Below are 15,835 nucleotides of genomic sequence, written 5' to 3'. Positions count from 1 at the left end.
TGGACCACAGCTGGAGTGCCGGGGATTAGTCGTCATCGATATCTGATCGATGGGCGTCCGCCTCCCAGCACTCCTGCTGAGCAGCTTTTTGAAGAGGCTGAGGAGCTCTGGGGAGTTGCAGAAAAATACATCCACTTCTCCAGCACTTCCATAAAACATATCTTCTTTCTTCAGTTATGATTAAATAAGAGAAATGATGTGCTCTATTTTAACTAGTTGCATGAAACCAAGCCATCATGTACACTCAATATGATCGAGGTCCGCGTCTGCAGAGGAAGAAGCTGCAATGATATTGCAAGTAATGTGAATATAGACCCAAAATGATGTTGGTCAGTTGTGGGTTAACCACTGTGGTAATTAACTCCCTCCCGACCAGTGCTGTACTAGTACTGTGCTGGCCGGGTCTTTAAAGATGTCACCCGCTCCTGAGCAGAGCGGGCACCATAGCCACGGGGTGCCTGCAGTTTCATACAGCAGACACCCGCAGCTTATGTCTACGACTGGCGATAATGCCGGTCGCAGACATTTAACACTTCAGATGCCATGGTGAATCCTGACCACAGTATCTGAGCGCGTACAAACCTGGAAGTGCACGCTTCTAGGCATGCGGCGATCGGCGGACCCGGTGCTTGTATGCAGCAGCCCCTGTCATAGAGAATAACAGGAGGCTGCTGCAAAGTGTTTCCCATGGAGCCCTTGTCTATAGCAGGGCTCCATAGGAAACTAGTAATTTTCTCAAAGACTTAAATCCTAATGCATTGGAGTATATGAGAATAGAAATCGAATGATTGCTTGTTATAGTTCCCTATGGGGACTATAAAAATAAATTTAAAAAAGTATAAATAAAAGTTATATAAAAAAAAAAAAAAAAAATATATATATATATATATATATATATATATATATATATATATATATATATATATATCTATATCTATCTCTCTATCTATATATATCTCTATCTATATCTAATCGAACCATCTTTGGTCACATCAGGGGCCTACCTAGAAAAGGCTGGGCCCCCATAGCAAATTTCAAACAGCTGACCGGTGGCAGTGCAGGATGTTGGGCCCCCAAGATCAGATATTGATGATGTATCCTGAGGAAAATCCCCTTTCTATCACGGTCTGCTTCTACCTATAGCTACTGACTTTTATTTTTATATTATATTTTAAGACCATTCCTGCGCTCTGCTTTTAACTCTTTGATGACCAATGAACATCTTGACATTTTTTAGAAAGTCTTTTTATGTAATAGACTGTATATCAATTGACGATAAATGCTAATGGGCACCTTTCTTGGCAATACCACCCAATGTATTTTATATATGTATATCCAAACAATTCAAAGCAGCTGCATAGTAGTAAAACCAATCTTATGAGATCAATTAACAATAGTTTAAAGGGGTATTCCAGTTATATAATGTTATCCCCTATCTACAGCATAGGGGATAACTATTAAATCTGTGTGGGTCCTACTGCCTGGACCCCCACTGATCATAAGAATAGGGGTACCCCGTTGAGCCCCCCCCCCCAATGAACGGAGCAGCCGACTGGTCATGTGCTCAGCTGCAATGTTCATTTCTATAGGAGTTCCAGGGGGTAGCAGAGTGCCGTAATCGGCTGCCTCCAGAATGGTGCGGCTGAGAACATGTCCAACATGGCTGCTCGGTTCATTTCGGAGGTCTCCACAGAGTACGGGGCCCCTGTTTTTGGAAACTATGGGGGTCCCAGCAGTAGCACTGATCTAATGGTAATCCCCTATCCTGTGCATAGAGGCTAACTTAATATAACCGGAATACCCCTTTAAATAGTATCTCTACTTTTTAGGAACCTTTCTCAATTAGTCAGAATGATTCTATTTATTATATTAGTACATTGCCATTCCAGCACTTTCCTGATGTGAAGTACCTAAAAAGTACAGACATTTTTCCATTATTTTAAATACAACTCAGTGTCTTCTGGTTTCAGCAAATATGGGCTATTCTTTGAATAATGAAAAGTTATACAGTTTTCTAATATACTGTTTGTATCCATTCCTTATGGTTTTCAAGATCTTTGATTGCAGTCATTGAACAGGTTTCTTCATAGTTCATTTCCACGGGAGGACTATCCGACCGATTCTCATCCCCTGGAAGGTAGCCATGATGACCCCATTCAATAACTGCAAGCAGAAATCCTGAAAGCAGTGAGGGACCGATACATGAAGTATTGGATAACGGTATAACGTTACATTATACTGAACCTGGAAAATCCCTCTGCCTCTTATTTCATGCCCATGTGTAGAATGCACCCCCTGCCGCCTGATCCAACTAATCACCTCCGCCTGTACCGTTCTCCTAGCTGATCCTGCTGGACGCCATGTGATGCACACTGAAAAGCAGAATATTAAAATGACTAATGAAGTACTAATTGGACTAGCATATAATCCTGACGTGCCTTTTATTCCAGGCTGCTTTATTCTGTGCTCTATTGTAAGACCAAATATAATGGATTCAGTTCTAGAATAATGAGAGAAAAAAAAAAGCACCAAGCAGAATAAACAGCCTTTCTGGAAGGGAAAACTATTCCTAAAATAGGAGTTGCTCTTATGTGGGCATAGCTAAAATATATATATATATATATATATATATATAATATGTCTTCGAACTCTCGATCTCTATCTATATCTGTCTTTTTCTCTCGCTTTCTGAATCTCTATCTCATATCTCTATCTATTTAACTTGCTAGTTACCTCTACCACATCTACCACGATACCTATCCTATATGTTGAAGATGCCCTCAATCGGGGCTAATTACGTTTGCTCTACTGCTCCAAATTGTTCTGATCCTAGGAATTTACATGCATGGAAGAACCCACACGGATACCAGGCAGGGGTCAAAGCAGTTCTCCTTTATTACAGGAACTTAAGCAGTTTTTACAAGTACATCAGAGGGGGTGTTCCGTTAGATTTCCCTACCCCGTGAGATTTCCCTACTCTCGTCACTTCCGGCCGCACCGGACATGACGTGAGGAGGTGTGCCGCGCCGCGCAGGCGCACGACGACGTGATAGGGAAATTTCACAGCAGAGTTAGCTGGACACCGGCTGACACTGCGCATGCGCCAGGAGCCTCACCAGCGGTTAGGGTAGGGAAAAATTACGGGCCAGTGCTTTTTTTCCTACCCTTACCGCTGGTGAGGCTCCCAGCGCATGCGCAGTGTCGGCCGGTGTCCAGCTAACTCTGCTATGAAATTTCCCTGTCGTGCGCCTGCGCAGCACACCTCCGACACAACTCCTCACGTCATGTCTGATCCGGCCGGAAATGACGAGGGTAGGGAAATCTCATGGGGTAGGGAAATCTAACGGAACACCTGGCATCCTTCCTGAGGCTCGTGGCATTGTTCCATTGGCTAGAACACAAAAACAAGAATAGAGTTAACACTTTGCATCTGCGCATTGTGTATTGTTTTACTAACTGTGGTGTGCAAACTATGTAAAGCGCCATATTGTAATGGCTTCACACTAACAGCAGTACAGCATACATCATATATAACACATCAGGGAGGAGGGTCCTCTTGGAACTTAAGTGAATAAGGCATTGTCTGAGAGCTGGAAGATATGGGGGCTATCTTACTTAATCAAGAATGATATCCACATATATATATATATGAACTCCCATATCTACATGCCATTTTCAAAGGGGTTGTGTCACTTCACTAAATGGCATTTCTCATGTAGAGAAAGTTAATACAAGGCACTTACTAATGTATTGTCATTGTCCATATTGCCTCGTTTGCTGGCTGGATTCATTTTTTTCCCATCACATTATACACTGCTTGTTCCCATGGTTATGACTGGTGATTAGCAAAGCGAGCTTCGCATTCTGTATTCGAAGTTGATTAAAACTTTAGTTTAATGCTGTACAGAGATCTGTCTCTGTACAGCATTAAAATGCAAATCTCCATACTGCATTAAACAGAAGCTTTGAACGAAGCGACTTTGGATCAAGCATCTGAAGCTTGCTTCGCTCATCCCTAGTGACGACCACCCGGCAATCCAGCAGCGGTGGTTGTGCTTGCACACTGTAGGAAAATGCTTCGGCCTCTCTGGTGGCTGGGACTGTGGGAGCGCACATAGGCTGGTGCTTTTTCCTATAAGGTGTTGGTCGTAACCATGGACACGAGCACTGTATAATGTGATGGAAAAATGGATCCAGCCAGCAAAAGAGGCAATATGGACAATCACAATACATTAGGAAGTGTCTTCTATTAACTTTCTCTACGTGATAAAGGCCACTTGCTGAAGAGGCACAACCCCTTTAAATGTCAGTTGCTGATCTCGCTCTTCTATCTCTCTATCTCATATCTCTATATCTAGCTAGCGTCCCCATCTATCTAGATACCTCTCCCTCACATCTACCACTATACCTCTCACATATCTATCTAGATTACTCTCCCATATCTATATTCTACCGGCCATTTAAAATGTCAGTTGCTCCCTAGCCACTTCAGTAGTATCTTGTAATATATTGCTAAGGAGCAACCAGCATATTGCTAAATAAATCATTTGGGCTAATCTGTCCAGAAACATTTGGGCTAATCTGTCCACTTGGTTGCAATGTGAACATGTTTCCTCCAGGAATTTACAGACCGCTCTCCTTATGCTCACTATATAGAAGCAACTTCGCTCTTGGGAATAGTTTTCCATCCCGTCCATTTTACTAATCCCAGCCCGATCTTTCCAAGCAGGAGGTAGTGACAAGGAGATTGGATTCCTACCCACTTTTGGACCTTGTTACCTTAATCTGTATGGAAGCCCGAGAGAATTCACTGGATTTCCTGACCCATATGATGATCTCAACTTGGGAAAGGTACTGTAATGAAATAATAAATTACTACTGATTAATGGGGTACATGGGGCGGGGGGGGGGGGGGGGCTGATCATAAATACATGTTCTGAATGATGCATGTACTGGGGTTCATTTGTTGCCCACCAAATTATCAGAGGATCCTGCTGGTGCTAAGGAGCATACTTTGGAAGCATTCACTTGCCACTAGGGTCCATTAGGTGATATATTCTGTGTTTCCAAGGATATCAACCACTAACGATGCAAGTAAAAGTGGAGATAAATGGAGAGTGAGCCCTCAGAATCCTTGTCATTGGGAGACCCATGAAACCCCGGTTCTGGGACATGACCTCTTGGTGGCCTTGGTAAAGGTATCTTGTGTATTATAAGTCATCGCTTACCACAGCTCTTGTACTGTTGCAGGGAGAAGGGGTTGCTTACCGGGGAAGAGTCCTTGTAGAACTGATAACCAAACTTGACGGCACACCTGGTAAGAAGATTGAGGATATCCCAAGTGACGATTTACTAGTGGTAGAGGTAAGTCTTCCTGTGAGTCTAAATGGTTAATGTGTAGAGGATATAATTTGGCAAACAGTTGTAGAAACCATTTTGGGAAACCCACACATTCGTGGCCTATCGCTAGTATATTGCACCAATGTCAGACCACCTACCCCTGGGACCCGCTCCTATCTCTAGAACAGGACCCTCAAAGTGAACGAGAGCAAAGTACACATGCGCAGCATGCTTGCCATTCACTTCTGTGGAAGTTCAGAAAATAAAATTTTCGGAAGTCCCATAGAAATTAATGTAGAGTGCACCTCATAAGTGCAACCACCGCTCCATTCACTTCTATAGAACTCCCATAGAAATGTGCAGAGGGCAGCCGCTCATGAGCAGTGCGCTCTTGCACTTTGTGGGCTCCGTTTTAGAGTCCCAGAAGTGGAATCAGCACCTACCTGACATTGGTGGTATATCGTAGTGATATGCTACCAATGTCTCAGGTGACACAACTTCGTTAAGGTCTTCTTCGTGGGACTATTATTGGAAACGAATATTCATACAAATGCTCGTTCCCGGTGTTCGGCCCATGTTAAGGTGCTGCCGATCAGTTATGATGATGACATCTAAATGATCTTTTCTGTGCAGCAGGTCGTGCTGTGTAAACGGGGATCTGCTACCCAGGAATAATGATCCTCTATGGCAGGGATGCTCAACCTGCAGCCCTCCAGCTGTTCCATAACTACAACTCCCAGCATGCCCTGGACAACCTACAGCAGAGCATGATGGGATTTGTAGTTTTGCAACAGCTGGAGGGCCGCAGGTTGAGCATCCCTGCTCTATGGGGTACTGCAATTGCTTGTTCCCACACAGTGGAGATTATTGCCGCATATAAATGCAGCTCTCACCTCCTCTGATGAGCACCAATTATTGTGAAGGAACGATTCATTCACAATAATTGCCTGCTCAGTCGGCCCATGGAAATAGGAGATTTTTCATTTAATTTTTTATAGCTCTTTCAGTAGGTCCTCCGGCTACTACTGTGTCCAAGCCATTATAATGCTTCAGCGTAGAGAAGGGCGCTTCAGATGAGACTCTGAACTAACGGGGGCGTGTAGCTCTACTTTGACCGCGTATAACTTTATTACAGTGAATTTTTGAAAAGTTAAAGGGCTCATGCACACTAACATATTTTCTTTCAGTGTCTGTTCCGTTTTTTTTTTTTTGCGGACAGTATGCAGTACGGATTGCTGTATAGGAGCGACCCCCTTTAAATGCTCCCCCCCCCCATATGACCGGGCCCCACTGAATATACTTACCTGGCTCCCCGCGCTACTCCTGGTCCCTGCACCGCCCCAGCTGCTTCTCTCCGTGCGCGATGAAAACATCCAATGCCATGGGTGAGCGACCAATGGCAGGCAGGGACGGGGATCAGCCTACCTAGCGTCACCCGTGATGCTAGGGAGGCTCGTCCCTGTCCGTCATTGGCTGCTCCCACATGACACTGGATGTTTTCATCCGCACACGGGGAGAAGCTGCAGTGGTGGTGCGGGGGAGCAGGAGCGGCGCAGGGAGCCAGGTAAGTGTATTCATTGTGAGGGGCATGGGCGTATGGGGGGCATTTAATAGTCTTGGATAACCCCTTTAATGAATACATTTTTTGTATATGTTAAATGAATGTCAAAAACTTGATGTGACACCAGCCTTAAATGGGTTCTCTGGTTATTTAGAAAATTAAAATACTTAAATATTACTTTATTATAAATATATTCCCAAATACCTTTCATTTAGTTTCTAATGGCTCATTTTGTCTGGGGAGCAATCATTAGCAGAAAATGGCTGCCGTCCTATTAAGTAGACACAAAACCTGTCCTAATTACACAGCAGGACAAGTTACTTGACAACACAGAGGAGGCTGAGACAGCTCTTTCCTACTTGTCAGGAATTATGATCCTGAATACAAATAATAAGAATGTTGGCTAAATCTCTGTAGGAATGGAGTTCATGAGGAGACATGAAATACAGAGAGACTATAGCTCAGTATTGTGAAGTAACTTGTCCTGCTGTGTGGACAGGTTTTGTGTGCACTAATAGGATGGCAGCCATTTTATTTCCCCTGATGATTGCTCCCTAGAAAAAATGAGCCATTATAACTAATGAAAGGTATTTGGTAACATTTTTATAATAAAGTAATATTTAAGTATTTTAATTTTCTAAATTCCTGGAGAACCCCGTTTAACTTCATAAATTCCTAGCTCCCCCTAGTGGTGACTGGAATCAGTCAGCCTTGTAATAGAAGGGAACCAGATTCATCAATGTATTTTTTCCTGTTCAATGTTTTCCAACATGAATTTACATGTTTTTTTTATCATCAGAAATCTGGGGTGTTTTTACTTTGCGTTGCCTCGGAGTGCATATGGGGAAACTGATTGGGGCAGTGGGGCTCATGTTGGTATAGGTGACAGGTCCTCTTTAGGGAAGAAACTTGCCAACCAGGCACGGCCTTGGGAACTCTGCTATAATTTTACGACTGTTTGCTTTAATGTCGTTTTAAGCGTTTTAGTTCACTTTGATCGTGGTTTTAAAATTACTCTGTAGATATCCTCTTCATAAAAAGTTTAGTAACTTTGAAAATACCTTTTATCCCTTATCTTGTGCTGATCCTGAGTTGCACCCTCTACAGTATTACAGTTCCTTTGGAAACGGCAGCTTGCTGACAGACGCATCCCAACAGCTTAGATGATTTCCTAGAACCTATTAGTTTTCTTTATATTAGATTATTGTCATGCAGATCACAGAATGCAGAATTGTGAGTGCAGCTCTGGGTTATAATAAAGGTTGTGACTCCTGTTTTAATGTGATAAGTGGTGCAATATAAGTTATGCAGAATATGCCTATTGAGAAGCTATAAAATTGTGCCTAGATGATACTTATCTGTAAGTAAACTGACACGCGCCATTGTCTTTCACACAGAGATATCAGCGCAGGAGGAAGTTCTGCTTGTCCGCCGTCTTCCATTCAGCCACCATGTTGCAGGACATAGGTGAAGCCATACAGTTTGAAGTCAGCATTGGCAATTACGGCAATAAATTTGACAGCACTTGTAAACCTCTTGCATCAACGACTCAGTACAGCCGTGCAGTGTTCGATGGTATGTGTGTAGAGGCATGTCATGTCTTCTAGTCAATGTAACAATATTATCAATGTAACATGGTATTAGATATGGTCAATGTAAGGATATAGTCATTGCCACTGACTTCTATCTTCACTACACTTACAGGTAACCTCTACTACTACCTCCCATGGTCATCCACTAAACCTGTGGTAACACTAACTTCCTACTGGGAAGACATTTGTCATCGACTTGATGTTGTCAATATCTTGCAGGCAATGGCAGAAAGGCTGGTGAGTAAGTTGCATACAGTAGGGTTATCTCCATTGGTTGACTGTTACCTTTTAGAGACCATAATTATGATTTTTTATTTTTTTTGCCTCTAATACAAATTACATTGTATTTGACTGAAAGAATAATGGTGTAGTTCCATCAAGATGGCTAACACCACGTTGAAACCCAACGGACCCTATAATAAATCAATGGCGTCTGTTGTTCGCCATCGGTGTCCATTGGGATCACTGAGATGGATCCAATACTGCATCCCTATTTCGGATTAAACAGATGTAAACTTGGACTTAAAGGCTTAGGGGCAATTTTTTTAATTATTATGGTATTGCACTCATTTTGAGCTAAAAATCTTTTTTTAAATTTGTCTTTATTACAAATATGGAGTTGTTTTCTCTGTATAGGGCTGAGATGCTCTAATAGAGGGATTTGAATTTTTTCTCTTCAGTCAGCCAGCTATTCTGACAGGCTCCTTATCTCTGCTCTCTGACATTATAAACTCATTATAGCTCGGTTCTTATCTTACTGATAAAAATGTGGCTTAAATAAGTGTTTATGACCTCTTAGTAAATTAGAGATAAGGGTTATTAGATGGCACAAAGAAAAAGTAGGATTCACACAGCTAAACAGTTAAACCTTTGTGACAGAGTGGCTCAATATAGTTAATAAAGACCAATTGAAAACATTTTAGTCCAAAATTAGTAAAATGGAACCATAAAAAAATTGCTTGTGAAGGTGTACGTAGCCTTTAATGACAGAGCAATGAAAAGTGTTTTTTAGATTAGAAGTCCCTTTAAAGGAACACTCCATCCAAAAAACCTAAACACAGTGTTAGGGCTTATGCACATGACCATATGTATTTTGCGGATCCATTGTAACAGTGCTCAAAACTGACAAGAATAGGACATGCTGTATCTTTTTTGCAGAACAGCCATGTGGACATAGGCATGCACATGGAGTCTTTTCTGTTGTGGTGTGTTTGTTTTTTGTTTTTAAGTGAATGGTTCAGAAAAACAAACAAACACGTAACGGACACGGAAGAAAAATACGTTTGTGTGCATGAGGCATTATGCGTGGTGCAGGACCTGAGAGGGTGGCACGTGAACACTGCCACCCCAGTCCGTGCACTAAGCGTAACACAGTGCTTTGCTGTTTAATAAATGTTGTGTCTTTTACTCATAAATTATATGAATGTGCTTATGTATTATCCTTCTCACTGTGTTCTTAGCAATCCAACATTTCAGCACTAAAATCTGCAATACATGCAAAGGTTCCTGATACAAGGCTGGCAGAAATATGGCTGACGTTGATTGATCAGCTAATTGAAGACACAATGTAAGTATTTCTTGTTTCATTTAATTGTATGATAGCCGTACTGATGTGTTCATAACTATTCTGTTCTTCTATTTAGTTATACTACAAGAATAACGATTGCAATGTGATTTGCTATGTTGTATAGACTGCCCTCAACTGAGGGTACATTTACCTCCATGTACATGTAACTGGCGCATCTTAATAAATTAGAATATCATCAAAGTTTTTAGGGTTTTTTTCAGTAATTCAATTCAAAAAGTTAAACTCATATATTCTATAGATTCATTACACACAGAGTGATCTATTTCAAGTGTTTGTCTTTTTAATGTTGATTAAAAAAAAAAGTCAGTATCTCAGAAAATTTGAATATTGTGAAAAAGTTCAATATTATAGACCTATGGTGTCGCACACTGATCAGCTATCAACAGAAAACACCTGCAAAGGTTTCCTAAGCCTTTAAATGGTCCCTCAGCCTGGTTTGTAGGCTACACAATCATGGGGAAGTTACAAAATGGTCATGGCTGTTTACAGAGTGCTGTAGCCAAGCATATTATTGGAAAGTTGAGTGGAAGGAAAATGTGTGATAGAAAAAGGTGCACAAACAGGGATAACCGGAGCCTTGAAAGGATCATCAAGAAAAGGTCATTCAAGAATTGGTGGGAGATTCATAAGGAGTGGACTGCGGCTGGAGGCAGTGCTTCAAGAGCCACCACACACAGAAGTATCCAGGACATGGGCTAGAACTGTCGCGTTCCTTGTGTCAAGCCACTCATGACCCAGAGACGACATCAAAAGTGTCTTACCCGGGCTAAGGAGAAAAAGGACTGGACTACTGCTCAGTGGTCCAAAGTCCTATTTTCAGATGAAAGTAAATTTTGCATTTCATTTGGAAATCAAGGCCCCAAAGTCTGGAGGAAGAGTGGAGAGGCACACAATCCAAGGTGCTTGAGGTCCATTGTGAGGTTTCCAGTCAGTGATGGTTTGAGGAGCCATGTCATCTGCTGGTGTTGGTCCACTGTGTTATATCAAGTCCAAAGTCAAAGCAGCCACCTACCAGGAAATTTTAGAGCATGCGTTTCTCTGCAGACAAGCTTTATGGAGATGATTTCATTTTCCAGCAGGACTTGGGATCTGCCCACATTACCAAAAGTACCACTACCTGGTGATGACCACGGTATCACTGTGCTTGATTGGCCAGCAAACTCAACAGACCTAAACTCCACAGAGAATCTATAAAGTATTGTCAAGAGGAAAAAAAGAATCACCAGACCCAACAATCCAGATGAGCTGAAGGCTGTTATCAATGGAACCTAGGCTTCCATAACTCCTCTGCAGTGTCAAAGGCTGAGCGCCTCTATGCCACGCCGCATTGATGCCAGGGCTGTCTTTAATATTGATTGGACCCTGGGCAAGAATTTACTTGGGCCCCCTGGATCCCGCCCCCCCCCCCCCCACACTTTGCTGTACTTGCTATACAGCATCACTTACCTGTCACGTCCAGGCCCTCCAGGTGACGTCTCCTCTCTGTCATCATCCTCTCTGTAGATCTTCTCTCTCATCATCTTCTCCACTCGGTCTGGACAACTTCTCTCAGTGTGACACACAGACATCTTAGCTTCCTAACATTCTATCATTATCCCCCAACTGGAGTCCCCACAGTGTTATCCTGCTGCTTGCTGTGCCCCCCCCCCCCCTCAGGTGTGTAGCTATAGGGGGTGCAGAGGCAGCAGTCGCTACCGGGCCCAGGAGCCTGTAGGGGCCCAAAGACACTTGTGCCGCATAAGAAGACACACAAAGCACTGAGGGAAAGGGGGCCCATGAGCCTTTAGTTGCGCCCCTGCCCCCCCCAATACCCCCAAATACTATCCTGAAGAAACATTACTGCCCCCCATAGTAATAGGGCTCCTCATAGTCCCACCAATAGTAATTCCCTTCTAGAATGCCCTCATTAGTAACACTGCCCCAACCGTGATAATGCTCCTTAACAGTGCCCCCATTATTAGAAGAGCCCTCCCATATTAATAATACCCTCACAGAGCCCCCTAGTAGAAATAAGGCCCCCTATTGTTCCCCCAGTGGTAATAAAGCTCCCTACAGACCCCTCAGTAGTAATAAGGCCCCCATAATGCTCTTAGTAGAAATAAGGCGGATCTATAAGACCCTCCTATAGAGTCCCCAGTAGAAATAAGGCCATCTATTGCTGCCCCAGTGGTAATAAAGCTCCCTACAGACTCCTCAGTAGTAATAAGGCCCCCATAGTGCGCTTAGTAGAAATAAGGCGGATCTATAAGACCCTCCTATAGAGCCCCCAGTAGTAATAAGACCACCTATAATGTCCCCTGGATCTGCAGTGCCCCCTGCAGTTATAATCCTCCCTCCACCATACAGTCCCATGTAAATAACATCACCTCCTCCCTAGCCGCCTCCAACGCACAGTCCCATGTAAACATCACCCCCTAAGGCTACTTTCACACTTGCGTTCGTGCGGATCTGTCCTGTACTTGTACAGGACGGATCCGCACCGATAATACAAACAAATGCATCCGTTCAGGACCGATTCGTTTGTATTAGATTTGAATTTCTAAGTCCCAATACGGATCCGTCCTGACTTACATTGAAAGTCAATGGGGGACGGATCCGTTTACAATTGCACCATTTTATGTCAATGCAAAGGGATCCGTCCCCATTGACTTACATTGTAAGTCAGGACGGATCCGTTTGGCTCCGCAAGGCCATGCGGACACAAAAACGCTGCTTGCAGCATTTTGGGGTCCTCCTCCAAAACGGAACGGGGAGCCGAACGAATGCATACTGAATGTATCCGCATCCATTCAGGATGCATTGGGGTTAAACTGATGCATTTGGGGCTGCTTGTGAGAGCCTTGAAATGGATCTCACAAGCGGATCCCCAAACCCAAGTGTGAACGTAGCCTAAACATTAAGTCCCATGTACATAAACATCATTCCCCCCCCACCATCCACTTTTAACATACAGTCCCATGTCAATAACATCACTCCCTCCCCCAGCCACCTCAAGCACACAGTTCCATGTCAATAACAACCCTCCCTTCAGCCCTAACATACATCCTAGTTAAATAACTACAACCCCCAGCATTGCTCTGCCTCTCCCTTCACTTACCTCTCCTCATGTACAGAAATCACCATTAGGCTTCTTCACCTTTTCACTCCGGTCCAATCCTGCACTGGTCACATGATGGTGACATCATCCAGGTGATCCTATCACAGCCTGTTTTGCTGATCACATGACCTGTGATGTCACCACAGGTCCTTCACCTCTTCCCAGACAGTGTATATTAGATTCAATTGTATTGCCGTTCTGTGTATGGCAATACAGTTGTATCTAGCAGGCAGGACATTCGGTGCCTGGGACAAAACATCAGGGGCCCAGGCCCCGAATGTTTTAACCTAGTGACGAATGTTTTAACCTAGTGAATGGGAGTCGGGAAACGGAGCTCCCTTGGGCCCCCAGGAGCAACTGGGCCTGGGGCAGCTGCCCCTTTTTGCCCTGCGGCAAAGATGGCCCTGATTGATGCAATAATTCCTGCAAAAGGAGTCCTGACCAAGTGCATATACTGTACATACTTTTCAGAAGGCCAACATTTCTGTATTAAAAATCAGTTTCAATTCGTCTCATATTATAATCTAATTTTCTGAGATACTAACATTTGGGTTTACATTAGCTCTAAGCCATAATCCTCAACATTAAAATAAATAAATGCTTGAAATAGATCGCTCTGTAAGTAACTAATCTATAGAACGAGTTTCACTTTTTGAATTGAATTAGTTAAGTAAATGAACTTTTTGATATTCAAATTTATTGAGATGAACCTGAATGTGGAGGAGGTTCCCAGTATTGATAATTTCCTCACTAGTGGTTTAGTTACGGTTTGTTACAATGTATTCTGTCTAAATAATCGCAGCAGCAGAAATTATCCAGCTTGAAGGCTGTTACTAGAGATGAGCGAATTTCTAAAAAATTTGATTCAGTCGGTTCGCCAAATTTTCCGATTCGACCTGAATTTATTTGTGGCGAATTGCGTTAAAAAAACAGCTATTTTCTGTCTGCAGAAAGCATGTATAGTGGTGTAGAACACTGTGCCTTGCAGTAACACGCATAGGGAGTCTGCTGTGGTAGTGAAATAATACTGTGAGTCCGTATGACATGCAGATGACAGGCGTCGCTCTTAGAATCACTGCACACTTCACTTATTTGGGCAGTTACGGGGCCAAAACTGACCAAATAACTCAAGTATGAACTCAGCCTTACAGGTCAATGTTAGCACCAGGTATAAAGAACCGTGCAGAGACCTAAGATCTTTCTATAGCGTGAAAGAGTGCGCTCCTTTTACACCGTCGTCAGCTGATTCCACATAAATGTCTACAGAACCTGTTCTATTAAACGCTTATACAAGTAGAGCCCCCCGACAGAGTGGAGATGGTGTCAGCAGTAAGTTTGCGTTGACATCACTGATTATTTTGCCCTTTCTCTGATCCGTCAGAACAATAATCCCCAAAAAACAGATCCTGTCTGTTGAGCATCTGCCTTCACTCGTCAGCATTTGGTCAGTAATCCATCAGTATTGTTAATGCCAAAAAAACAGGAGTGGATCCAAAACAGAGGGGATGGAATATTTGCATGTCTTCTGTGTTTAGTACCCACTCCTGCTTTTGGCCACCAAATCATAAACCAATTCTGATGCAAAATAGGGACCATGTCATACAGGCCGTACAGCTGCTACATAGACAAGATCTGTTGTGCGTCTCATTTTTCTCTCCTTCTGACCAATCAGAAGAAGGGTCAAATAAATGATGTCAACCACGCCAAAAAGGCAAAATAGGGGCCCACTCATAGAGTAGGGAGAGTGGGAACAGCATGAGGAGACCACAGAGTGTCCCAGTGACAAAGGTGGTGGTGGTGGGGGGGGGGGCAATACCAGTACCAGCTGAAGATGGTGGGTGGCAGTAGGAGCACCTGGCAGCAGGTGTGGCATCAGGCGGGTGACAGCATCAGAATAGTAGCTGAAGCAGGTAGCCAGAAGAAATATAGGTCTCTAATGACAAAGTGTAGGTGTGGCACAATGGATGATCTAGTCTGATGCATCAGGCACTGGTGCTTGAAAATCCTGGCTGATCCACACATGATTCATCTTCACAAAGGTCAGTTTCTCCACATTTTGGGTGGACAGGCGAGTTCACCTTGGGGTAACTTTGGCCCCCGCCGCACTAAACACCCGCTCTGATGCCACACTACTGGCCGGGCAGGAAAGCTTGTCCAGGGCAAACTCGGCCAGTTGCGGCCACAAATTGAGTTTGGCTGCCCAGTAGTCCAGGGGATCTTTGATGTGGGGTGGCAGGGTGCACTCCAAGTATGCCACAACCTGCTGGTTCAAGTTCTGCTCTATGTCTACCTGCTGCTACTGGTGAGTAGTTTCTTCAGTAGGCGGGTGAAGAAAACTGCTAATCAGCGACTATAGACTTTATTTGCTGCTGATGGAGCTGGTACTGCTCCTGCCCCCCCCCCCCCCTAGCAGCCATGGCAGTGGAATGTGAGCACAGAGGGCCCCCCCAGTCAGACCTGTGTGAGGATGAGCGATGGCATGCATAGGCAGCGGCCAACTGACTACATAGGCTGTTTTGATAGTAGTTCAGTTTGTCCTCCCTCTCAGCTGGTGTAAAAAATGCCTCCATTTTGGAATGGTAGCGAGGTTCTAACATGGTGGAGAGCCAGTAGTCATCCCTTTGCCGAATGGTAACAATTCGGCTGTCACTACGCAA

General features: G+C 43.6%; 1 protein-coding gene across 8 annotated transcripts in view; it reads left to right on the top strand.

Moving 5' to 3' along the window:
- MYOF (myoferlin) overlaps positions 1-15,835 on the top strand; it is a 210,525-nt gene that overhangs the window by 125,996 nt on the left and 68,694 nt on the right. For 7 of the 8 annotated variants that reach the window (XM_040437961.1, XM_040437959.1, XM_040437965.1 and 4 more), the window contains 5 exons: positions 4,730-4,851; positions 5,251-5,364; positions 8,299-8,476; positions 8,606-8,730; positions 9,954-10,060. In XM_040437961.1, the coding sequence (XP_040293895.1) occupies positions 4,730-4,851; positions 5,251-5,364; positions 8,299-8,476; positions 8,606-8,730; positions 9,954-10,060 (646 nt within the window). Of the gene's footprint in view, positions 1-4,726; positions 4,852-5,250; positions 5,365-8,298; positions 8,477-8,605; positions 8,731-9,953; positions 10,061-15,835 lie in introns of all 8 variants that reach the window. The other variant, XM_040437962.1, reaches the window with a different exon arrangement.

This window comes from Bufo bufo, chromosome 6 (genome assembly GCF_905171765.1).
Source record: "Bufo bufo chromosome 6, aBufBuf1.1, whole genome shotgun sequence".
NCBI lineage: Eukaryota > Metazoa > Chordata > Amphibia > Anura > Bufonidae > Bufo > Bufo bufo.
Note: the sequence above shows the minus strand (reverse complement) of the source record. Positions and strands in the feature narration are given on the sequence as shown.